General features: G+C 45.2%; 1 protein-coding gene across 3 annotated transcripts in view; it reads right to left on the bottom strand.

The window, feature by feature from the left end:
• tiam2a (TIAM Rac1 associated GEF 2a) overlaps positions 1 to 26,121 on the bottom strand; it is an 89,665-nt gene that overhangs the window by 40,386 nt on the left and 23,158 nt on the right. For 2 of the 3 annotated variants that reach the window (XM_035387767.1, XM_035387776.1), the window contains exons 2-7: positions 15,159 to 15,260; positions 13,886 to 14,980; positions 6,673 to 7,132; positions 5,427 to 5,599; positions 4,150 to 4,374; positions 359 to 544 (exon numbers count right to left, since the gene is read on the bottom strand). In XM_035387767.1, coding sequence (XP_035243658.1) covers positions 359 to 544; positions 4,150 to 4,374; positions 5,427 to 5,599; positions 6,673 to 7,132; positions 13,886 to 14,980 — 2,139 coding nt within the window. In that variant the 5' untranslated portion in view covers positions 15,159 to 15,260. Of the gene's footprint in view, positions 1 to 358; positions 545 to 4,149; positions 4,375 to 5,426; positions 5,600 to 6,672; positions 7,133 to 13,885; positions 14,981 to 15,158; positions 15,261 to 17,427; positions 17,563 to 26,121 lie in introns of those variants that run through there. The other variant, XM_035387783.1, reaches the window with a different exon arrangement.

Below are 26,121 nucleotides of genomic sequence, written 5' to 3'. Positions count from 1 at the left end.
CTTCAAATCGCTCCAACACAATTTATTTTTCTCATAACGTGAACACTCGTGAATAGTTGTTACCAAGAAACAGTCTTTGAATGACAAGATCTCTTTGTGTGGTTTTAAACATTAAAAAAACTTCCAAGTGAATTCAAACAAGTCCTGGGGGTAGACTTTTTTATGCCAGACAAAAGCACCAAAGATCAAATTAGACTTCAAAAGAACAATGAACTGTAAGAGCCAGTCCCTGCCCATGATTCACACACACGCACACATACACAGACACACACACATGCACACATACACAGACACACACACATGCACACACTCACACACAGGGACGCACACACACACACACAGCCACACACACACTCACCAGGGCGTGGAAGGAGGACACGGAGAAGACTCCCAGGCGGGCCAGGGTGATCTTGGAGGGTCGGCTGGCGGTGGCCAGGAGGCTCTTGGGATTGGGCTGCTCGCAGCCCTGCAGGCTGGCCAGGTAGCAGCGCATGCGGAACAGGTCCATGTTAAACTTCTCCAGGTTCTGCTCCCACTGCTGGATCTGCATTCCAAAAGAAGGGGGGTGGAGGAGGAGGAAGGGGGTGTGAAATTGATTTCAGATGTACCAGATAGCCCCGGGGGAAGAGGGACAGGGCTGGCGGGGTCAGTGGTTATGCATCTAATCTCCAAAGCCCGCTTGACATTTCTGTTATTCGCTGCGATGAAACTCAGCCAGGAGGGCGTCCTGAAACTGAAATCCACAGTCCTGTACACTTGGAGCGTTTTCACACTGTGCTTTGCTTGCTGTTCGCTTTGATGAGAGAACAGTAATGTTGATAATAAAATTATAATTTTATCATTAACATTAGCATTAATAACCAGTTAAAATAATACCTGCCAGGATTATTATTGTTTTCACTATACGTGCTTGATGATGACACTGTACGTGCGGTGTGAAGCTAATCCTTCATTTTTTATCATGGATCCTACCTCTAAAATGGCGAACTTAAAGTCTGAGTTCTAAAATTTGCGAGTAATCTTACAGTCATATCAAAATATGAAATCCCATATTAAACACATACCAAAACCTCTTTTTATAACCTCAAAAGCAAAGAAAAATGAAGGTCATTTTTATCTCTGTCTGATGCTGAGAAAATGAGCCATGCTTTTATAGCATCTAGACTGGATTAATCCAATGCTTTGTCCTCCATAATTATTTCACAGAAAAAGACAAGATTATCAAGAATGTAGCAGAGTGCCAGAGTGCTGACAATACAAAGAAGTTGGAAAACATTCCTCCAGTAGCTATAGCCTGTACTGGCTCCCGGTTCACTTCTGATTTTAAAACTTTATTTTTGGTTTTTGAAGGCAAACAGAGGATGATACCTAAGGTACAAGCATAAGATACATGCTAGTACCTTACAGCATAGAGAAAACACTTAAATCAATCACAGCTGGTCTCAGGAGGACAACCAGCTTTTAGTTCCCATGCCCCAGAACTCTAGAACATTCTCCTTCAGTATACTAGAGATTCACCCTCAGTTCCAGATTTTAAATCACAGCTTAAACCATAAATCATTCTGTGCTATTTTACTGTTTGGGGCTATAAATATATATCTCCAAACAGCTATGCGATAATCACTTATTAAACAGTAAATGGTAATAAAAATAATACATTTCATAAATGGGCCAGCATGATAATTATACTATAATTACATACTGCACAGGTAAATTGCATGATTGCACAATTTCTGGCAGTGTGGATAAATGCAGTACATAGACCCGCATTCAGTAACTTTTATGCAATTTATGAAACATGGTGATATAAACAAAATATTTTTAAATCTGAAAATATTTTTTTCCCAATTTAGCTGAGGAACCCCTGGAACTCCTTCACAGACCTCACTGTGCGAATCTAACGATACGCAGGAACTAGTATTGGGTGCGCTGCGCCTAGAGACACTGCAGAATAGCCGTGCGCTGAGAAGATTTAAAGCAGTCATCCGAAAAAGTGGTGTCACGTCCCTCTTGCGGGAACCAGCGGGGAATCAGGTTTAACGCGGATTGACAGGAGACACCCTTTCCAGCGCTCTGCGTCCGATGGAACCGCCGGCGTCAGCCCTGGCATCTGAAAGCCATATTTCACTTCTGATCTATACGGACGAGACGTTGAAACGGAGCTGAACTTTGAAGGTGTTGCTGCTGATCGGAGGAGGTCTAACGCAACGATGTGCGGTTTCATTGGACGCGAATGCAATGTTACTGCTTCCTGAAATCCTTTGATAAATAACGACGCTAGGAAAATGGAAAGCAAGCTGTGGTAAAGGTATCTGGACATGAAGCACTGCTCATAGGAACAGCAGAGTGCAAGGGGCTCTTTGGCAGGGAATGAGAGAGGAAGACTGGGAGAGAATAACATTAAATTACAGTGATTCAGAGACTAGGGGAGCAAAACAGAGTGAGTTAAAGAGAAGAAAAGGTTGTAATGTATTCAGTGAAAGACAGAGCAAGAAAGACAGCAGCAAAGGAACATGACTAAGCAAATGGATTTTATTTTCGATGAATGTTTTGGGTTTTTTTATTTGTATATGCATAGGTTTGTCATGACAATAAAGCAAACAGGGAGAGAGAATGAAGATGAGATCAAAAGACAGAGAGAGATGTTGGGAACTGGGCCTATATAGTAAAAAGACAGTGGTTTATGGTTTGGTTTTGGGGTTTTTTGGCTGTTTTTGCTAAGAACATTTTGCGTTTAGAGTGAAACACTTTTCCCATGCAGATATGGTCCCTCTGTTTATTGTCTTCTGTCTACCCCAGTTCGTAAGATGTAGATGCTGCATCCTTTGAACCGTGACACGACTGTCAGTTTGCAGACTGTCACAGAAACACCTTCTGGTATTGATTTTCAGGGGATGGGACATCAAAGAGGTCAGTCCTCTGATTGGAATGCCTCCCCTCAACCCCATCCTAATCAATCAACCCCTCTGGGCCATGGACCAGCACCCCCCTTCACCTACCCTGTCCCACCTCCTGACCCCTAGCCCTGCCTCCAGATGTTAAGGCCGGCGGTACTGCGGTAAAAGGAAACAGTGGCCGTACACAGACTATGACTTAACACCAAGAAAAATGAAAATGGAGAACTTTCACTCCATTTCCACATCTACTATCTGCACTAATCAAAGCTGCTTTATGGCCCACCTTTTAAAATGACCTACAATGCAAAGTCCATCAATTTTCAACAACCACTGCTATATTACTCTATTAGTTATTCATTATATTAATCATTTTTTGGTATTCATGTTTTTATGGCACATTTTTATGTGAGGCACTTCCGCCCTGAGGGTGCTATATAAATCACATTCGAAATGATAACTACGATTACTTGCAACTCTTGCTCCCTTGAAGGAAAGATAGCCAGTGGGGACCATGACATCACTGTGTTAATTAAATGGGGGGGCGGAGCTCTAGGTCTGGCTCTTAGACTTCTCACATCTGGTTGCTGAGACTGAGGTTTTGTTTCCTGACTGAAATGGGACCAATTTCCTGGCTGCCAGTATAGGGGGATGGCTCAGGGGCAGAGTTGCCTCCTGCCTTAATCGCCCCCTTATAAACTGGCTTTATTAACTGGTTCGTGGTGGGGGGGTGGAAGGTGCTAGAAGTTTATAGACAGTCCTCAGTGTGCATCACCACTGGTGGGGGTACATATACTTACACGTTTACCTTCTGGCAATTGTGTCATTACATCTACTTTCAGAGTGTAATAAAAAGAGCATTACCTGCATACCATGACCAGCGTGTGTGTGTGTACATACGTGTGTAGGTGTGTGTGTTTGTGTGTGCGTGTGTGTGTGCGTCAATCATGCACGATTCTGTTTTATTTGTACTTTGTGCATGTGAATGAGTAAATATTTGCATAAACACGCAAATACAGGTGCCGATAAATACACACGCAATTTACACCGTACGTATATGTGCATAAATCAGCAGATGGATGTAAGTGTACAAATGTGTGCGTATTCAATAAGGGTTTGAATACTGGAAAATGCACTGCAAGGAATATCAGAAACAAGGTGAAAGCCTTTTTGTACATAAAGCCTTCAAACCTGATCCCTGAGTTGCCATGCCCAGAAGCACCAGACTGCGCCCTGCCAAGCCTACTTCCCTTACCTGGCTCTCAATGGCCTTCCTGTTCTTGGGGTCGCTGACGATGGACAGTTGCAACTCGGCCATCTTCTTCATCTTGCCGTCCATGTCGATCTTCTGCAGCAGGCTTCGCGTCTGGCTGCCTAGCAACCGCACCGTGTCCTCCTTGCCCTGCCGCTTGGCCAGCATGGAGGCACTGGCCGAGTGGATCGCTGTCACCCAGTTCTCCAGATCCGTCTGATTGGTGGCCTAATGAGGAAGAACAGAACGGTGCTGTGAACCAATCAGGGAAGGTTGTCAAGGAAGAAGGCTGAGGTCAACACTCTCACATAGAATTAGAGGCACTTTGTGAACAAATCAGGGAGGGTTGCGGAGAGAAGGGGGCAGGGTCAGCACTCTCATATAGAAACAAGTTATTTTCTGAGTCCCTTCTGTACGGTTCTTTTCTTGCAAAGGAAACACGGCCCAATGCAAATTGGTAGGTAGTCAACCTCAAACCTTCCTCAAATCAATAACAAAAGAGTGAATACAGAAACATTTGCTAACAGCTTACAGGGACTTCATTTTGTGACACTCTTCTCCTACACACCTGTTTTTTACACATCCTTTGGTATGCAATTATGCACGTATACACTTCGTAAGCACTTCAAACGCAAACTCTAAAAAGGCTCTGTGCTTCCAAATTGTCGAAAGGAGAGCAAACCCCAACAGCTGACAAACAGACACACTCACATTTTCTTCCCATCAGCCCTCTAGGCAAGGTTTTCTAAACGTAACCGTGTCCTGAGGGCAGACGCACGCCTGGCAGCGAGACAGCGCTACGTACACCAGAAACCTAACCGCAGTCCTAATGAGGGCAGACAGCAGGTCGCCATTCTGTCCTTCACGTCGCGCAGCAGTGCCTCCAATCCGGTGAGCGGGGTCAGATCGCAGAAGCGTCGCCACAACGTGCAAGGCTGAGGGAAAAGGAGCCACCCCTCCAAGCCACCCGCAAAGCGCGAGACGTTCCAGCGGCGGAAGAAGAGGGATTCCTGTTAAAGGGCTTTCTCTCTGGTTCTGATTTCCCCGCTGGGTCGACACCAACCGCTCGCACGACGCGAGAGGAACCAGACCCGCAGGACCGCGTGTCCCGCACACACGGGCCACGTAGGCAGGGGCGGTCAGAACACGTTTTTAACGGAAACGCAAACGTGCCACGCCAGACTGAACCGAGTTCCACTGCGGTTGCCCCCCCCCCCCCACCCCACCCGTCCCTGCGGACTCTGCTCGTGGGCAGGGAGTCCTGAACGAGGAGCGCGCACCTGGAACAGGTAGACGTCCCCGTAGGAGTTGCTGAGGCAGAAGACGTTCTCCTTCTTGGGGTGCTCGGGGACGGACTGCACCACGCCGTCCTCGGCCAGCAGGGCGTAGCGCGGGGACACGTCCTGCTCCGCCGAGCTCTTCCTGTACGTCTCGTAGAACAGGAGCGTGCAGCCTGGGGGGAGGGCAAGAAAAGAGGAGGATGAGAAAGGGGAGAGGGTTGGAGGAGAGGGGGTGAGGAAGAAGAGGAGGTAAGGCGAAGATGCGGAAGTGGAGGAGGTGTCGACGAAGAAGAGGGGAGGAAGCTGAGTTAGGTGACGGGACGGAGAAAAACCACGGACCTGAAGTGAGTCTTCAAACAGCCTTTACAAACCCATCCTGTTGCAGCTCTCCATTGTAATATACAGAGCAGAGACAGATTTTCAACGTAAATAAAACCACAACTTCCGGCTTTTCTGTGATATGCTGTTTTTGGAGAGCATCACGCAATGGGCATGTGTGCTTCGATGGAGGTCAAGCTGACTGAAATGTCACTCAATTCACAGATTATAGATTTTGGGGGAAAATAATTGTGGCAATTTGGGAGTTAGTTACGGATTTTGGAGATTCCAGTCGCATGTGATTCCACTTATTATTCTAGCCACCAACTGGTCGGTTAAGTATGTTGTAAATTTTGTTAAAACCAGAAAGAATGTTCTGAAAAAAGACACAAACCCAAATGCTATGAGCAATGGCAGTCTTTGCATCTTTGGAACATGAACACTGTTCCCTGTAGGTTATGATTAGTTTGTGGATTCGCAGTAGAGAACTGCATGAATTTGCATGAGGAGAAGTTAGAAGCTCCAGTCGGCAACAGTAACGTGATGCTGAGTCACTGTCTATGGTCACATTTGCTTTGTAGCTGTGCTGTGGTCATGTAGAGACATGAGCTTCCACTGTGCCCCTGCTCTAGGCTTCCATCAACTGCAAGGCGGTTGAAAGAGTAAGATCCGTGGCTAATAGAGCAATGTGTGCCATAAATCACCGGTGCTGCTATTGACCCTTTTAATAAATTGAAGTTGTCAAGCTTTGAGAAAAGGTGCAGCTTTTTTCTTCTGCTAATATTCATCTCCTGTCCTAGTAGTTGACCTTGGCTGTTAGAATCTGAGCTCATCTTAACTGAGGGGTGAGCAATGGGCAGTCACTCCTAGGTTGCGACGTCACTTCCACCCACTGCGACACCGCTTCCTTCCCCTGGCCTTTCCTTACCTTTCAGCGTTACCCAGTACTGCTTCCACTTGCGCCGAGGGACCATGTCCAGCTTCCCGTCCTTGTGCAGCGTGAGGAGGGGCTTGAAGGACAGCCAGCCGGCCTTCCGCACCACGCCCTGCTCCTTCTCGAAGCGCAGGTCCAGCCGCTCCAGGGAGCCCAGCGAGCCGCTGCTGGTGTCCTCGGTGCCGGTGGACGGCTCGTGCGGCTCGCCGCCGCCGCCGCCGCCGCCGCCCCCGGCGCGGCCCGTCTCCAGCTCGCGCATGAAGTTCTGGTAGATGTTCTGGCGCAGCGCGTCGTTGCCGTGGAGGCCGTTGGCCGATTCGCAGAGGGCCGCCGGTTGCGGGGCCGCCCCCGGGTGCCACAGCAGGCTGGAGCCCTGGGAGGGCGAGCTGGTGTCCGCCGTCAGCCCGTCCACCCCGCTGTCGAAGCACTCGCTGGTCTCCTTTCTCCTGGAGTCCTGTGAGACAGGGTCAAGGGTCAGAGGTCATGGGGCAGGAAGTGGGCCCAGGGTTTATTAAAAAGGCAGAATGTTCTGGTGCATTCTGAAGTTGCCAGCTATTGAACTGGAAATTCACTCTGCATGGTTTACTGCAGTTAGCAACACTCCTTTGGAAATAGCTTGTGGTCCAGCTGCGGGGGACAGAATGTTGGTTCTGCTTGACTGGTCATAGGGTAACATATTGCAGCAAGTTAAAATATGTCATTAGCCATGGAATACATGCTTCATACAATCGCCCTTGCAGTTGCCAAACCCGCAACATTCTGCAAGCAGACTTTCAGTTCAGTCCTGTTTTTATTTTTTTATTTTAAGTTCATGTACCATTTTGTTGCTTCTGAACATGCCCCCCAATTTCAAAATGGCCGCTAAGCTATCAGCAATCTACAACATGCGCACACACATTCAACAATGACCTATCTTCACTTTCCTACAATTTGGAGACAACACAAACAGAGAGTCCGTCTCCACAATTTGGAGTGGGCACAGAGACAAGCTTTAATATTGTGATTCCAGGACCAGCCACCAAAGTCACTGTGCAAGCATTTAGGGCTAAGAAAACTATGACCTATTTAGCCTGATGCAGGCCTTGCTGAATTGCATTAAAGACAGATGAACAGCAAAGCATCCAGAGGTGACTGAATTCAGGTCATGTATCTGTCCCATACTGTTATGTACTCTGTAAGGAGCATGGATAGGGCACTTGCTTGCCTGGCTTTGTACAAGAACAGATGCAACACGAAGACCCACCTGCAGGACACCCGCATTACCATTCACGATCAATTCCATCCCTGAATCTAATTAAGCTCCTCTCTCCCCCCCCCCCCCCCCCCCCCCCCCAAGTTCATCCATCCTCACTCAATTCCAAATCCCTATAGGAGACTCAGAGTGGCAGAGCAGAATCTGTCATTGAAGCTTAGCGGTACTTCATTAAATTAAAATGTATTGATTCTTCCCCCAGGCCATTCTGTGTGAAAGTTTTTTTAAGTGCGCACGGCGTACACGCACTGCCCCAGCAACCTTCAAGCGGCATCTTTAAGTATCTTTCTTCAACCTCCAGGTTAAATATTGGTTGAACAATAACATACGCACGTCAAGGTATCTGAAAAGACATAAAAGCTGGGAGCACATGCTAATGCTCTGTGAAACAGTGGAATGAGGTAATATGGGGTCATGCTCTGATCTCCAGTCTACTTGCGGGGGGACGTGGAGGGTGGGGCCTCACCGTGGACACCCCCGGCAGTTATGGGATCCAGATTTCAGGCCAGATGTGGTCTGCAGGTTTATGAGCAGCCCCGTATAAAAGCCTGCTGATCCTATCTGCTTGTGCTAATAAAGCCCCCGAGTTTCTTCAATTAGGCCATTAAGGGCTCAGCAAGAAACCAAAATCCAGGAGATATCCACGCAGGAGTTCATTAAAATGTCAATGAACTCTTTTTTTTCTCGCAAAAGTAAGACAATAAATGGACCAATAAACCCAGAAAACTCAAAGGGAGGTATTTAAATGCTTTTGTTAAATTTAATGTGTGCGTGAGTGTGTGTGTGTGTCTATGTGTGTGATTGTATGTGTCTGTGCTTGAGTGTGTATAGAAGGGACAGGAGTGATTCTCTGGAATTTACTGACATCCTGCGTCCAAATCCAAATCCCAATGTACAACCACACTCCATCACATGCCGCATGAGGCCGTGGATGTAATGACGAAGAAGAGGAAGGGGAAGGGCCAAAAGGAGGGCCTGCGTCTCTACCCAGCCTCCGGTTTCATTCATGGGGGCCACGGATGGCACACGCTAACGGATTACACCGCTAACCAGGGAACAGGAGGCTTAGGCCAAAGCAGAGCTAATCGAATGTGACACCACCGGCTCTCCGGGAAACTGGTCCTTTTACACAGAAGAACCCAAATAAAGACACACCTTCCCGTGCCGATTTTAGCCTCACATGGAGGGGGCAGGCCAATTACTGCACTGCGCCTTGTGCGATCACCGGTAATTATACCAATATAGGAAAGACTTCCACCATTTCCTCGTGTTAAGCCTTAAAATTCACTGCCAATAGCTAATCCCTATGTTATTCCTTACATTGATTGTGGTAGCAATTGCACCAAATATAGCTTGATTTATCTTCATTATATAACATACAGACAAACACTTTGCAGTGAATTGTGGGATCTTCATTCAGGGGAAACACAGAAATGGCTGCCTACACTCACTTATAAAAATAAAGTTAAAAACAGAGGAACGCTGTACTGACATGCCACATTTTTCAGTTGGGCAAGACCCACGCATGTACAGATGATTCATTTCAAAATTGTAAAGATAATGACATGCAGCTGAGTGTGCTGACATGAACTACTCTTCATATTAAACAGGAGTTCTTCCCACCTACACCCGCAGGAATAATCTGTCTACTATCTTGTCAAACAGGGTATTACAGGCACTGTGCGTCGAGTGCTTGTATTATAAATTTTCTTTTTTTTTTACTGTTTGGGTCAATTTTTCATTTAAATGGGACATTATATATTAAACGACTGTATGATATTAAAACATTAAAATATTTCAGATACACAAATTAAAGACACCCTTTAGTCATGGTATGACCATTGGGCATGTCTGGTAGAGGTCTATAGTAATGCACCCAAAGCAAATTGGCTTTGCTGTGTGTACCTGGCCACTTGTGACTACATTTGACCAGTAAATGTCTATGCTGCCTCTATAATTACACCTGAGATTATCAGCCTTGGTATGAGCCTATAAATTACTGGCACTTCTTTCCTCAACAATATAACACAGAAAACGAATGGTACTTTTTTTTAAAGCAATTATAGGTAGGCTGCCGCTATACCATTTTCAACCACAAAACCAAGCAAGATAACAATATTTATGCTCAGTGTTCCACAAAACACAAGGACATTCTCCAAAAAAAAAAAAGATTCTAAATCTATCACCCTTCTTGTCTTAACAGTTAATGGATTGTAAAACTGGTGACAAGCCAAATAGCTTGAATTCGTGTTTTTTTAACAAAGCCCTTGGCTGTTTGACATTTAAAATCAAAATAAATTTATAGTGACTCGAGATGAAAAACTGTAAAAATGTTAAAAAAAAAAAAAAACTGTTATCCTCAGGTGTTCCTTAAAGGATATTTAATGTTAAAATCATTATTTATTGCATGGGTTTGTGATGAGTCGCTCCTAATGCTGGTATCAGTTCCAACTGGCCTCTTTATTAATCAGGTGTGATTGAGCGGGTAATTGACGAGTGATCTGGATTTGTCCTCTCATGGCAGTAATCAGCCTTCAGAACAAATATTTGGTTTCCAACACAATAAAACATTACGCCAAAGCATTATTATTAAACATACGTTTTGACTGCTGTATTATACAGATCATATATTCAAGGCACTCGACAAAGATTCATTGGCTATTGTACAAATTACTTGTCGTAGGGCCAGGAACAAGTCAATGGCCCATTAAGCTTAAACTGGGGACGCTGACAGACACTTTTTAGGGGGACAAGCCATCAAGAAAGATAATGTGCGGTGACCAGCTTCACGAAATGTTTCACGCTTTCTTTATTTTGAAAATTAGGCTACGCTTTACTGAGAACACCTTCGGCGATACCACGCAAGACACAGCTCGTTATGATTCTGCGTACTAACTATAAAATTTGAATATGAATGTACAGTTTTAGCAAATCACGATTTGCATGTCAAACTCCGCGCACGCTAAGTGCGGGCGCTGTAGCGGTGGAGGACATTGGCCTGGAGGTGAGCCCCAGCGGCTTACAGGCGGCTGAGGCCTCCTTGCGTAACGGATACGCAAGGCTGTGAGGCTGTAATCCGCAGGCAGACGGGCACCCAGACACGGAGGACAAAGAACGCCCTGCGAATAGTAAATTATGGTCACGGCTACTGCCGTAACGTAGCAAGTCCAATAACGTGCAAAAATCTGCAAAAACTAAATAAATAACTGCCGGTGAACAACTGAGGAATACTCACATTACATTACATTACATTTATTTGGCAGACGTTTTTATAAAAAACGACGTACAAAAAGTGCATTTCATGGTCATAGACAACTGCTAAACACGGGTACTAAGTAAGGTACAATACTTATTTTGTACAGCTACGTACAGTACAGCTACACTCACGAGGAGTCCAGATCAGTACAGGTTCATTTGACGAGGTTAGGAAGCTGTGACAGCCATAATTGAATATACTTGAATATACGGCTCGGATGGGCAATCTGATTCAAACTTTGCACGCCATAGGGGATTTGTTAATTCAACCAAAAATACATCTTATAAATTATTTTTTCACCTGTTTACTGATTTTCTCATTTTCATGCAGATTTTGCTTACGGAAAGGTGGGGTAAGCCAAACGGATGCAGGAGTGTTTTTATATAAAATTTTTAAAAAACCCTGAGCATACTGGCACAAAGCGTTTTTTGAACAGAAGCCATTGCCTTTTCAGTTATTGCAGGGGAATCGGAATGCAAAAAAACACTACAGAAACAGACAGCTATCAAATAATCAAACAAAGAGTCAAATAATTTTTGTTACTGCAGTTACTTTTAATGGCATAAAACATGAAAAACATGGCTGTGGATGCCAGTCAGACAGCTGCTTGAATGTTGAATGCAGCTCTAACATGTGTGAATGACCCTCCTTAAATAACAGGCTTTTGACGGGTCCATTCACAGGCGCTACATCCAGTTGTCAGCTCGTTCTTACGTTGGTATGTGAGTAATTCTGAGCAAGCCGCACGTCAAGGATTTCCTGACACTCGCATGCACCTCAGTGGTGCCGTTTTACAGTGTCTCAGACCTATGACCTTTGACCTATGCAAGGGGTCAACACCGCACTGCACCGTGAATAAAGTCTGGGGACAGAGCTACAATAGCATTTGCTTCACACCTCTTCAACGGTCTGCTTATTTTGAGAGCGTAAGCAAAGTAGCGATGTTATTTATACCATCCTTCCCTTTGCCCACATTCTCCATTACAGAGTGGCTCCAGTGCGCAAAGAGAAGAACAATATAATAGAGTTTAATAGTAGACAGACTTAATCTACATTCATTATCTTATTATGTGTGTGATTATAGGAGCAGTAAGGTATTTGGCTGAGTATACTGGATTGTGTAAAATTGCAGGAGGTCCACTGAACGGTGAAAATGGCTTTGAAATTAGTCAGTTCTGTTATAGCCATCATAGACATTGGTGGCCTGCTGCCCATTATAACATACCCTCACACGGACAGTATGAAACCTTTCTTTGTAGCCACATCGCAATGGTCGGCCGTTGTACCCTTGAGCCAGGTACTTAACCTGCATTGCTTCAGTATACACCCGGCTGTATAAATGGATGCAATATAAATGCTCTGTAAAAAGTTGTGGAAGTCGCTCTGGATAAGAGCATCTGCTAAATGCCTGTGGTGATGATCACGCCAATCTGATCCACATGTGGATCCATAGTTCGCTCTACGGCGCCTTGCGAGCTCCTTCCTTGACAGCCGGTGCCACGCCCCTGCAACCACAAGCTCTAGGTTGGGGGGGGGGGGGGTAATGTTCAGCCCCCGGTGATGTGGCGCACAAACGCTACAGCCCAAACCCCATCCCTCCAAGAACGCTTGAGAAGACGCTTATCTCCTCCCACTCTGCTGACAGCTGCTGCTAGCTGCTAGTGGTTATTTTCAGAACGCTCCATTCACATGTCAGCTCCTATAGAGACGCCTAGCCTTGACTTCTTTTCCCGTGCCGCTACTCCATAAGGTATGCAGCTGGAATCTCTAGCGGGGGCAGTTGTCTTTCTGGCAGAATGTGCCGGGTTTTTTTTATTAAAAACTTTTTACGACGTACGTTCCAACCAGAGAACTGGAATTTGTTCAGTCTGTCTTAAATCCTTGAGGATGTTCCAAAACAATAAACAATTCATGTCTGCCTATTCATTTTAGGCTAATACAGCCTACTCTACCATATCTTTGAGGCATGCTTTCTTAAATGAATTCTCACCACGTACAAATACAAGCAGTCAGGGACATTAAGGCTGTAAAATCTAGTAATAACAGACAACAACAAAGACAAAGGCCAGCTTGTTTGCATAACCAACGATGAAAAGTAGTCACTCCGGGCCACACCCTGACCACACCCAACAGGTGTTCTGACTGAAAGCTGGGAAAGAGTCCTACAATGAAAGACAATGGAACTACTATATTATATTATACATAAGAACAATGTGGTAGTAGAAAGGAAAAACTTAGGATGGCATCTTTCCTTTAGAAATGCTTAAATTCACTATATAGAATGTAACAATAAAGCACTACTTTTTTTTTTACTATTTCTAAATATTAGTTTTGGCTCAGTCAAAACAAAAATATTCATAATACACGTGATATATAATTAGGGAAACTGCTGTGTGAATCTAAATAAAAAATAAAAAAAAATTTTCAGCAAATAATAGTAGTAAATGGAGTTTTTATCTGAAATCTGTGAATCCTTTCACACAGCCTTGATGCGTCACATGTAATGTTTAGGTAAAAGCATAAAAAATATATCTCCTCTTCATCAAGGCAACAGCAGGAAATGTGAAAAACATATGCAAAATGAGGCTCCTCACCTGTAGAGCCCCACCGGCCGGCAGAACCACACCCCCGCAGAGCCACCCCCCAATAGGGCCCCACCTCGCAGGGCCACACCCCCAAGCAGTTCCCCGCCCCCTCACCTGCAGTTTCCTCTTCCTGTTGCTCAGGCTTCCTGTCCAGTCGCTGAAGCGGCGCATGCGTCTTATCAGGCCGTCCTCCTTCTTAGCGGCGGCAGCGTCGGCAGTCGGCCGGGCCTTCCGGCAGGGCAGCGTGTAGGAGGCGTACTGCCTGGCCTCCGGGCACTCCTCCTCAGCGGTGACGTCCAGGGCGGACACGCAGGAGTGGCGGTGGGGGGTGCGGCGGGGGTCCAGGTACCGGACCGACAGGTCCTTAGCGGCCGGGAAGGTGGAGGCCAGGGAGGGGTCGCGGTACAGGTCCGAGAACGAGGCGGCGCACGGGCACCGGCCAAGCGGTTTGGCGTCGCCAGCGCGGCGGGTCAGAGGCCCGCCGGGCGAGAGGGCGGGGTCGGCATCGTTCCCGCAGGACCAGTCGTACCAGGAGCAGTCCGAGCTGGCCGAGCTGCCCTTGCTCGTCTGGGGGGTGGGGTCGGAGGGCGGAGACAGCGTGCCGCGGGGGGTCCGGAGCCACAGGTTCTCCTCCGGCGGGCCGACCGCGGACTCGGCCGCGGGGGAGAACCGGAGCAGCTGCACCGGCCCGTCCGACTCGCCCGCCGCCTCTCCGCCGTCGTCCATGCTGGTGAACTCCACCCGGAGGCTCCCGTCCTTCCGGATCACCACCTTGGGGCTTCCCCGCCCATCCCCAGGGAACCTCCCCCCAGACGACCACCGCCTGTTCAGGGCACGGCCTGTCAATTCGTCGGCCAGCTCACTGTTGCCATAGTAATGGTAGCCGTTCTCCGGAGGCAGGTGTAGACCGTCGCCTTCGCCGTCTTGCTCGCACGTTTTGGGTTGCAGCCTGCCGTTGGGGCTGGGCTTATTTCCATGGCTGATGGAGTCATAGGGGTGGGTAGTGTGAGACTGGCAGCCGCTCCCTGCCGCTCGCAGGTGGGTGGCTGATCCCCCGGCCCCGCCCCTCCACCAGCCGTGCAGGGACAGAGCTTCTTCTTTGATGGGGAGGAACTTCAGGGAACAGGGTTTTTGTTTCCCGGGGAGGACGAGGCCGGCACGCCTGGAGCCCTGAATACTGTACTGGCTCTCTGAGTTACCCATTGTCATCTGGAGACAAAACAACACAGCTCCTCTGAGACAAAAAACAGGTAGTGCTTTCACAGTAAGGACAGGACTTTAAATCCGTAGGTCGAACTGTAACGTGAGCAAACCCTATGTATTCATTATTATTATTAAAGGGTGAGTGCACTACGCCTTCTGCAGTTAGACTGAGGATAAATCTTACCAGTTCAGGTGTCTGTGTTCGGTGAAACACCTAGAGTTCCACATCCTCCTGCGAACTCCACCTCTCCCCTTTCAAGCAGCAGTCCAGCTCTCCCCAAGTCATCTAGGAGGAACACAAAAGAGAAACAAGCAGGTGCATTAGTGCACCTTCAGTGGAGCTTAATCATGCATCACAACTGATACTAATTGGGGGCCTAAGCCTCATTTGCCTGTAACTGAAGCCTCCTAATTCATTTTGTGAGGCAACATCCTGCTGACTGAAAATAAGTTAACAGGTGTGTATCCAAACTAAAATACCCTTTTGGTAAATTCACAGATAATGTGTTGTATTTGGATATTTATTTTCTTCCTGAAGAGGACCAATGATATTCATAACATTATCTTTTTTCATTAGTTGGTAAGATGTGGAAATCCCATATTATTAGACAAAATAACTTGTGGTCCTCAGTTCAAATTGAAGAAGAGAGGGACATATGGAAATAGTGAGAGGAGGAGAAAACGACATATAAACAAAGCGGTGGAGGCTATGTTCCTGGATGAAATGGCCAGTGGCCATAGGAAAAATCCTTCACACATCCAGAGCCTGCTACTATATAAATAAAAGTTTATCAAGGTTTATCAAGGTTTGCCCTTGAACATAATCTTGAAGAGCAATGACCTCTGAAAATCACAGGCGGGGTTCACTTCAAGCCAAGCTGGTACCAATAAAGAAATCCCTTGGAGAGGAAATACTCTAAAACTAAAACTAACAACCAGTATAGCTTAGAGGTAAGAGGATCCTCTTATCAGAGGTAAGAGAAAATACTTCAAGCTTGGAGCCAACAGGTTAAGCTATTGTTGTTTCGTTCATAAGACCTGCTCGGGAATGTAACACGTTTACAGTATACTACATTTGTAATGTAATTCTAATGAAATAAGAATGTGTTAGCTGCCTGCTTGTGCTAGCTTTCTGGAGCAATGGAAGTTTCGCTATTCTTGGAGCATGACTGTCTCCTCACTCAGTAGCACAATGAAGTTCTGTTATTATTAGCTCACGTCTACAGGTCTACTTAACACTTTCATGTCATGTTGTGGTTCTCAGATATGATGACAGGAGACTACTCTTATCATCCGGACAAGCAGCGCAAAAACAGAGCGAGAGAGAGGCACGATGCCAGAATAGGCGAAATTCATTGGTCTTGAAACAAACACCTATATGTAAGCCTGTATGAATGATTAAAGTAATTAAGGTTAAGGTAATGCTTAAATACATTAACAATTTTGATTAAAACTTTGAGGATACAAAGACTACACTGTGGCAAATTTGAGCTTAGTGAATGCATGCCACCCTATTGGCTGGCAATCAGGTATGTATCCATTTTTCAGCTTATCGTTTCACATTTCCAGTTTGTCTACAATTCCTCTCTGGGACAGAATGAAAAATGAATGGGAACTCTTCTTCAATGCACATACACAAGCCACACACATGTCAGACCAGTGTGTAGCCTGCCCTGACAACCTACGAGAGCAAGCAAAACAAACAAAGAGACGAACCACAGCTCCCGTCAGGTCAATCTTTCCACCCACAGGAAAGGGGGGCGGGAACAACAACCGTACAGTTACAGCACAGGGAAAAGAAGCTTTCACTCACGACCTGCACACTGGCCACACACGCCACCCTCATCGCAACGCAAGACTACTCTGGGAGCAGAGAGTCTGCGTTAACTCAGGAAGACCCCTGAATACTTCTACGCTTCTCCAGAGCGGTGTTCAAAAATCCAATTCAGTTGTCAAGCCAGAACACATGACACGGTGAAACACGTTTTTGAAAATAGTACCAGAACTGTGAAAAAAAAAAACCTGTGAAAGGTTTTCTACAAATCCGTGACTACTTGACAAATGCGATACTAAAACAAACACCCAAAACAAATCCGGAAAACACGGCATGCTGAAATGCATTTTTTGGAATATACTAAACGCAATACTAGGGGGTAAAAATGGAAAGTTTGCAATGACACGGAATAACCCTGGACTGCTTTAACGGAAGTCAAGCAAGGCTTACAAACAAATCAAATTCTGCCAAGATCAAAAAGAGGTAACAAGCTGAAACACGTTTTTTGAAATCAGAGTTAGGCAAGAAATTGAAATAATTAGAAAACGCAGGAAATAAAACAGAGGCTCAGTAAATCCGCGCCTCTCTGTGGATGAAACGGCCCGGTGGAGACTTTACACTCCTTCATCCGATTAATAAAACAAACCGAAGAAGAAAGACCAACATGCCGAACCCTTACCTCTGTCCACAGCTTTAATCTACAGTCCCTTTCAAGCACAAAGAGGAGCGGTGCTCTGTGATCCCAAAGTGGATTCTCAGAGCTGGAGCCGCTCTCTTAAAGCGACACGCACCCTCTCACACCCTCTCTGTCTCACACACACACACCCTCTCACACACCCTCACACACACACAAACGCACACGTGGAAACTCCTCTGCCAGTGCTCTGGCTCAGTGACTGGTAATCCTCCATTGCAGCAGAAGCAGGGAGACGTTACGCGATGTGAGACGCAGAGAAAGGGGAAAAACTGAACTGAGCCTGGTCTGTGTTTATGTTTGTTCTGCCTTGCTGCTTCTGGCCTTGGCTTGCATTCGTAGGGGGTTTAGGCCAAGGTACGCCGTGAAGCGTCTTGTGGCCAACGATTTGCAAAATGTGCTACGAGCAGTAGATGCATTTTGAACGGATTTGATTTGCTGAGCTACACCCTTGGAAGGCGCACTGTTCTGCCCTCCTTCTTTCTTTCTCTTCTCCTTCACCTTAGATGAAGACAGCTTAACCCAGAGTGTTTTACTGGGGCTGTTGATTTGATTTGGACGGACAGGCAGCCATGATGCCAAGGAACTGCAGGGGACTAGACCCTCAGCCCAGCTAGAAACGGCATTCCAGAACTAACGCCAGATAGAACACCGATACTGTCAGCAGGAGAGACTGAGAAAGAGAAAAGAGAGGGGAGAGGAAGCGAGGGAGAGGGCTAACAGAGAAAAAGATGGAAAAAGACAGAGAGAACAAAAGAATGAGAGGGGAGAGAGAGAAAATGAGATAGCAAGAAAGACAGAGAGGGGGAGGAAAGGGAAGAGAGAGACAGAGAGATAGGTGAGGGGGAGTGAGAGAAAGAGAGATATAAATTTAACAGTCCTTTATTTAAACTTGATTAAAACAAAAAGCATAGGGAAAATATTTAATCAAAACAACATAACTAAGGCCCCAGAGTAGTACAGCTTTCATTTATGCAATTATAAGCTCTGCAACAACAAGAGAGGATCCTACATACTGCCCCTTTTCATAGAATTCTTAAGAATATAAGAACATAGAGTTCGCAGAAAAACCGAGAGAAAGAGAGACTAAAAGAGAGGAGTGACGTGTACCTTACAAGCTAAAGACCAAGCTAAGAAAAAAAAACTAAACTCACGTAAGACAAGTCGTTCCAGGGTCGCCTCCCACTTTGCGAGTGCGCTCATAAAACAACGCGTGTTCCTCCCGGGCAGCCCGGCCTGGGCCTAGTCACAGCGTTCATTCAAAGCGCCCTGCCCTGGAGCCATCGACTCAGCGGAGTCAGACCGCAGCGCGGGGAACGTCGACTGCAAGGCGACCGCGGAAGCCTTTCTTCCCCCTCAGCGATTGGCTCGCTCGAAAGCGGGCCTGTTCACAGAAGGCAGGCAGGCACCACGATATTTATAACCCCGAGTAAAGAGTGAAACCGGTTGGAGAAGGGAAAATCTGGTTTAAAAAAATCTTTTTTTAAAAATCTGAATTAAAAAAAAAACACATTAAAAAAATGTACTATTTTTTGTACAAAGTGCTGCTTCCTGTTTTCTGTACAAACTTTAAGCTGATTTACGGGAAACTTACAATACAAATGAGAACATGTAGTAAAATTTTGTAAGCTCTAAGGCAGGGGCTCCAGAACTGGTACTCAGTGACCCTCGGGGTCTGTAAAGGAGTCCCAGGGCATTCTCAGGAAAAATATTTTCCATTTAAAAATATTGTGCTGATATTTCCATAGTTCATAAATTACCCATTTTAGAACTGCACAGACAGCACAATGTACACAGTAAATTCAACTGTTGGGTTCATATGCGTCCATATTTTTTTAACTAAACCCTGGTTTAGACATTCCTTGGGAATATGATAAATCGCCTCAATGTCACAACTTTTGTGGGAGTTACATTAGTACATAAATATATTACCAATCTTACAAAGATTATAATCTTCTTCCAGAGTGCTATAATTTTAAAGGGCTTCTGTGTTAAAAGTTGGAGAAACGTAGCATTTATGTCAACAACCTGAAATTATGGCATATGACCCAAGTACAGTATCTGACCGAATCACACCTCTGTACAGCCACAGGTCTGAATGGGATTTAGAGTTATTCGATAATATAGTAGGTGTTTTCAATATCTTGGCCTAGGTCTGAGAACCAGGTTTTGTGATGAAATTTAATGGGAGAGTTCTTGACCGATGAGGTAATGCTATTCCGCGGTCATTCAGGATGACAGGGAAGTAAAACTGCTTTGACACAAGATGACAAGCCATAATCTATTCAGACCTAATTAACTAGGGATTTTAAGGATCCTCAGATACCACGGCCACAAGTCAGTCTGGGTTAAATGGCTTCAGTCAGGGGTTAAAGTCTTGCAAGGAACAGTCACAACAAAGAACAGAGCACATTCACTAGCAGGAATATTCAAATCGGGTCCTCGAGTCCAGTAATACTGCTGGTTTTATTTTCTACCAGATAATTAATTAATCGATTAATGCCAATGATTGGCAAGAGATTAAAAGCACCTCATGTCCCCGGTATAAATCAGTCCTGATTAGAGGGGAAGAATGAAAGCCAGCAGTAAACTGCCTTCAAGGGCCAGATATGAGTTTGGGTGTGGCTTTGATATTCAGAAATGGGAAATGATAAGCCTGCTGAATCTTAGCCATGCAGGAAAATGTAACCTTACACAGAAGGAAGTGTATGTGTACTAAAGGTTTAAAGTCAACTTGTATTTATTTGTACTGGTTTTGCTACCTTAGTAGTTGCTGTAATTGCTCAGCCTCAATACTGTGAGAAAGAATGAGCTTCTCGTACTGTCGAACACAATAAGCTCAAAAGACTCGACAAGCTCTGTATCTGAGACAGCACAGCAAACTAAGACCACAGAAAAGCTGCAAAGTCTGTCAGAGTGTTGGAGCTAATTTCCATTCTTCGGGAGGAGATGTGTCATACACATTCATGTTGAGATGCCTTAATTCTCCAACATTTCAGAAAAAAACTCACTAAATAAATTGTTTTTGTTGAATATCCACAAAGGGAATCAAATTAAAAAAGACCTTCTCAACACAATTACTTCCCCGGACGTTCTTGTATTTGCATCTGCAGTCACTGATGCAAATCCAGAAACACTGGCTGCCTTGCTCTACCAAACATACTAGTAAATATTTTTAAAGTATTTTTCCCATTTTTTTACTATTATTTGGAATCCCTGGTAGCAAAAAGCTCAGACATCACTGCAATGCCACACAGGATTGCCTTCAAAAAGCCTGCTCACCTGGCTAGGGAGGCATTCTAGTTCTAGTGTGTGGATCGGGCCTGCTGTCTGGCGGTGCCGTCTCCCAGGAAAAGGGACGATTCAGTTGAGTCAACACTAGATAGCCGTCCAAGAAAGGACAGAAGTCCCGCTGACAGCTTAATCTCCCGTCAGGATGTAAATAAGTACGTTTAGTCAAATCCTCCAAATGACCCATTTATATGTTTCATTAGACTAGGGACCTCTAGCTGTGTGCATCAATTTTACTGCTAAAATTAAGATTAATTACAAAAAAATTGGAAAAAAAACAAAGAAATTAAGATTGCCCCTCTCCCAACCCCAAACGTTTATTTTTACATTTCATCTGTTTGTCTTAATTCTGGGCAGGACTTTCACCCTTACTAGGGTGGCCTTCTAGTGGGGACCGTTTGGACCCACGTCTCCCTGCTCTCTTGCGACCCCCGCTGGCCAATTGGATGCCTGCAAGCTCGTCTGCAGAGCTGCAGTGGAGTGTCTTCCTCCAACTCCTCTCTGAGCGTGCCATCGTGTGCTTCGAAGGACGGCACCTGATTGCTTACACTCTCGCAACTCGACCGAGTAGGTCCCAGCACTGAGCACTGACGTATACCACTGGCCATTTCAAATTTGAAATAAAAAAGGGAAAAGAGCATGAAAAAGCCAGTCTTCCACTAAGCTACTTGTTGCCAGCACTCAAGCCTTTGAGTAAAAGGCCTGATGGAAAGCAAGCAACTGCACTAGCTAAAGCTTACCCATGTGTCCGAAAGTGAAGGCGTTCCCTTCCAAACAGAAATACAGCTGGTCTGAGCTGCACGCAGCAAGCAATTTAACAGTCTGCTAGTCCTCCCAATTACCTCAAATCCCATAGCTCAAGTAGTTCCAGGGCTAAATCATCACCATGGATCATTCACAGTCAAATGCACTTTATTTGAGCTTTGTAATGCCTTCACAGAAAAGTAATGCAAGTGTTTCCGTGTGAATGCCAGCAGCACCCTTATCTCTCTTTAATACAAAATGGAGCAAGCCTGACTAAAACAGAAAAAAATGGGATCACGTCACATTACAGCAGCATTACTTCACTGGCTGCTTTTATCATTTTAGGCTGAGTTAAAAGTACTGTTAATTAAAGTGTCTCAAGTTCTTGCCTCGGCAAAAGACATCAGTAAGAGTTGTACTCGCCGATTCTCTTGACGCTTATCAGTTGCAACGGGCCTTTTTTCATATGGACGTTTAGTACATAAAATACCGCATTAGGGAATGTTTTTGGACTATCGGTTGAAAACACGAAGATAAAACATTCTCGACAAAAGAAAATAAAATGACATTCCGCAGGAGTACGCAAAGAGAATGATGAGTAAGCTACAATGTCTCAGCCAACCCTTGAGCTTTCCCAAAAAATTATTGCAAGAGGCAGCTCGACGGCCATGAAAAGACTCGCTCGGAAAGCTTACTGAGCGTCGCCCTACGGACGGCACCCACCCCACGTGCGCCCATTGTTTCCCTTCCACATTTACAGCTCCGAACCTGAAAGCGGCTGGACTCCTCGGGGCTGAAGCTCAAAGGCCAGAGCCTCTGGAATTATCACGGTCGGTGAGGAGGGAAAAGCAAAGGAAAAGCGTCTTTTCTCCTTGTGTGATCGGCCATGTAAACATATTTATGGCCTGCTCTCCTCACCAGCGCCTGAGCCCCAGGGACGTCGCCTGGCACAGAGCCAGGAGCTGCGCAGACAGAGCAGCGGCAGAACTGTGGAATTCTGCTGACGGGTATATTCTTTGAAGGCAAGAGGTCAGCCTGACAAATCCTCCAAAGAATAGGCAGGCACAAGCGCATAAGTAGACGCACACGAGCGCTAATTCGTTTGGAAGCCCCTCTAATTGTGTGTTGGCCTATCGTTTCGGTCACCGACCAATCACAATGCTCTTTTCTTTTCAGGTGTGTGACTCATGAAGGTGGTTGGAATTCCACCCTACCAAGCAAGAAGTAGCCAATGGAAATCAAACTAAGCTTGGTGATACAGAAGTGGAAAAAAATTGGGTGGCAACAGCTGAGCTGACTTGCAAGACACCACACATTGCATTGTATTCTGATCCAAAATGGCTGCCACGGGTCACTCAAGTGGGAATGACAGAGTGGTCGTTCAGAAGACATGCAAGACCCTGTATGAAAGTGATCATGGAGATGAACTACGATAGAATATGACAATGTTAAAAAGAAAAACCAGGGAATAATCACCCCTTGGGGTGGAAGAAAGTACCCTGGGAACCCAGGTCTGGGAACTAACTCACAACACTGAACCGCTTATAAACAGCCTGGGGTCCATTACAGCTGGGATCACTCATCAGTCCATTAGATGTTCTAACCCCCAAACCAGAATGGATTTCTCATTAATCCTGAATGGTTTCAGGTCCACAAGAAGGCACATTTCCAAATAAGATACAGTACAATCTGGTGTTTTTAAACCTCTCCCTCAAAAACAAACAGTTCCCAGCAGCTGCCCTTCACAGGAGGGCTGAATCAGGAGGGCTACAAAGAAGTTATCAGGGAGCATGAATCAACCTGGGCTGGACTGGGATTTATGGGTGGTATTTACGGATATCTAAAAGCTATCTAAAGCCATATAGTAAAGCATGACGTCAACATGTACTGCAGACAGCACAGCTTAATGCATGGAGGTTTCTGTACCAGAGATTCTGGAACTGGGCGGAGCTGCTAGATGCAGTATCGGGGGCACTACTAGGCGATGTAATGAGAAATGTGACAATGCACCAAGATGAGAGTGTTGAAAAAAAGCTTCCAACTCTCAATAACATGAAAACAAGGCAGAATTGATATATTTCAAAAGCCAATCAACACTCTCAATATCATGTCAATTACTGCATGTTCCAACTATGTTTTAAATAAATTAAATTGTACAGAAGAACATTTAGGCTGGTTTATTTTATATTATACATCTTGAAAATATATATTTTGCAAAGCTTTTGACTTCCGATTTGGCAAAGAAATACAATTTACATCAAGCATTTCACCAACAATGCATATAGATTGTTGACATAGACTTTGCTACAATAACAGCTTGAGGCAAGGGAAAAAAATAAATGTTTCTGTGTTTACACTCTTTTAAGATGGGAACAATTACTTTCCTGGTTAACAGACAACAAGTATGCACTTATGGTACAGTTTTAAATTGCGAAGAGCATGTAGCTGAGAGCATGAATGTCGATGTACAATTACTTTCTGCATTAAACACATCTTATCAACATAGGTTAATACATATACCAAGTATTTTGGGGTGACTTTTCCTTTAAGTGGGAGTGGCCCCAGAAGGCTTTGGAGCTTCTGCTGTAACTCTTGGGTGTCTAGAACTCTACACAGGGAAACTCCAATTAAATCTATGTGTTAAATACCGGCAATTAACTGCTCATAATGTTTCCAGAGAAAGGTTTCAGGTGCACTGATTAAAACCTGACATGCAGCTCAGAAAAAAAAAAAAACATCTGTTCAGAGTCCGAAAAAAGAAAACAGAAGCTGATCTCACAGAGAAACACTTAAAAAAAGAATTTGGAGATTGTCCCCGCTGCACCAACACTTCAGAAAGTTCTCTTCCGAGAGCTAAGGAGGCTGGAGTGTCGCCAAGCAGGTCTGATGATGTGGACGGAGGAAAAGAGAGAGGTGGAACAATTCACGCGAGGCCACATCCTGTCAACTCACATGGTGGTGTGGACGCTTTTACAGGGTCATCATATTTTTTCTGACAATGTACTACTTTAAATACCAGGAATAAAAAAAATCTTGGTTTTCCTGGAAAAACCTTGTGTGGTATTTGAAAGCGTGTTTTAATGATGAAAGGTACAATAAACCAAAGGTGTCATTTCGTAAATTGAATATAGAGGCTTTCAAACCATTTAAACGTATTTACTTGCTTGCAAGCCTGAATATAACAGGGCAATAAGGAGAATGCACTCAAAGATCAAAATCATAAAATGGTTCTTCACTGAAACATTGACCGGTTACATAATCACAGCTACGCTGTGCATAGCCCAAAATACAATGTAAACTAAGTGGGCAAGAAATAACTATCGTCATATACAATTTCCTGCAGAGGTCCTACAGTAAGCAACTGTGTCCTCATTCAATTACTGTGCAGCGTGAACAAACGTTTCCAGCGGTGCACCATTTAAGCTACAGACACAGGGAAGTGGCCTTCACCTAGGACCCGTCTTCCATGAGTGGATGCGATTGGTTAGAAATGAGTGACTCCAACCCAACACTGAGAAGGTTTATTGCTCTGAACCTCACTGATTCTGCTAGACTGATAGCATTATAGCATACAGGACTTCATCAAATCAATTATAACCGACACAGATTTGCAGACACAAATATTTGATTAACCTGATGTTAATCTCACCATCAATAGATTTGTTTTTTAGATAAACTACTGTAAGTGAGAGAAATTAGATCAGTGCAGTGCAGTGCGAAGGTGTGTTGAGCATGTCAGCATTAACGCTTTAATGCTATAAGCATTTGAGGCGCTTCACTGGTGCGCAACACAATATGCATATCTTTACAAAATGAAACTACCATATCAGCAGCAAGAGAAACACCCACTTTTAGGATTTTTATTTGGTCATCCAAAGGTTTTGCTTTGAGGCTATTTCGGTTTATTTCATTCATTCAGTGTGGTTGCATTCCCTGGTGAGGAGGACACAAGCTACACTGGGATCCAGACACTGGGGGCTAACCAGGGGGGTACCGTGGAATTCGGCAGAGCCCTCCATCCCACCGTAGCGGTCTGTGAATGATAAAGCAGATGCCCTAGGCCTGAGGGGATATGCAGAGGTCAGGCTGGTCCTTTGGGAAGGGGGGAGGGAGCTGCAAGGAGGGGTTCTTTCTTAATCTGTCACCTGCTATTCAACTCAACAGTCTTGTGCCTGTCTTTTAAACAAAATGAGCTCTGTTCCCCCTCCAATGGGGGGGGGGGGGGCAGGTGACACCTCTTTGCCTTCCTAGCACAGTGCCGGGCTTACCTTCCTGGCACCACCTTATCACACTGTTTGTCAGTTCACACAACAAAAAAATACATAATAATCATAAATTATCATTATAATATTCTCCCCTGGGCTAGAGGCAGCCCTCAGCACACTGCCAAGAAAGAAAGAAAACAAATTCACTGCCAAATAATTCCAAAGTATCAGTTTCAACAGCATGAGTAGCTTGCGGTGGGTGGGGTGTGAATTGGTGTCCTGGCTGAGCACCACTATTATCACTGTACAGATAGAGCCAGGCTGGCACAACCTGAAGCTGGCTACCCCTGGTACAGTACTACAGCTTCCCAGTCCATTTTCCTGCCCACAGCCGGAAGCACAGAAAATGTACTTTGAAGGTTAATTTATGCAGAATCGG

Source organism: Anguilla anguilla, chromosome 1 (assembly GCF_013347855.1).
Source record: "Anguilla anguilla isolate fAngAng1 chromosome 1, fAngAng1.pri, whole genome shotgun sequence".
Lineage (NCBI taxonomy): Eukaryota > Metazoa > Chordata > Actinopteri > Anguilliformes > Anguillidae > Anguilla > Anguilla anguilla.
This window is presented reverse-complemented; position numbering and strand designations above follow the sequence as displayed.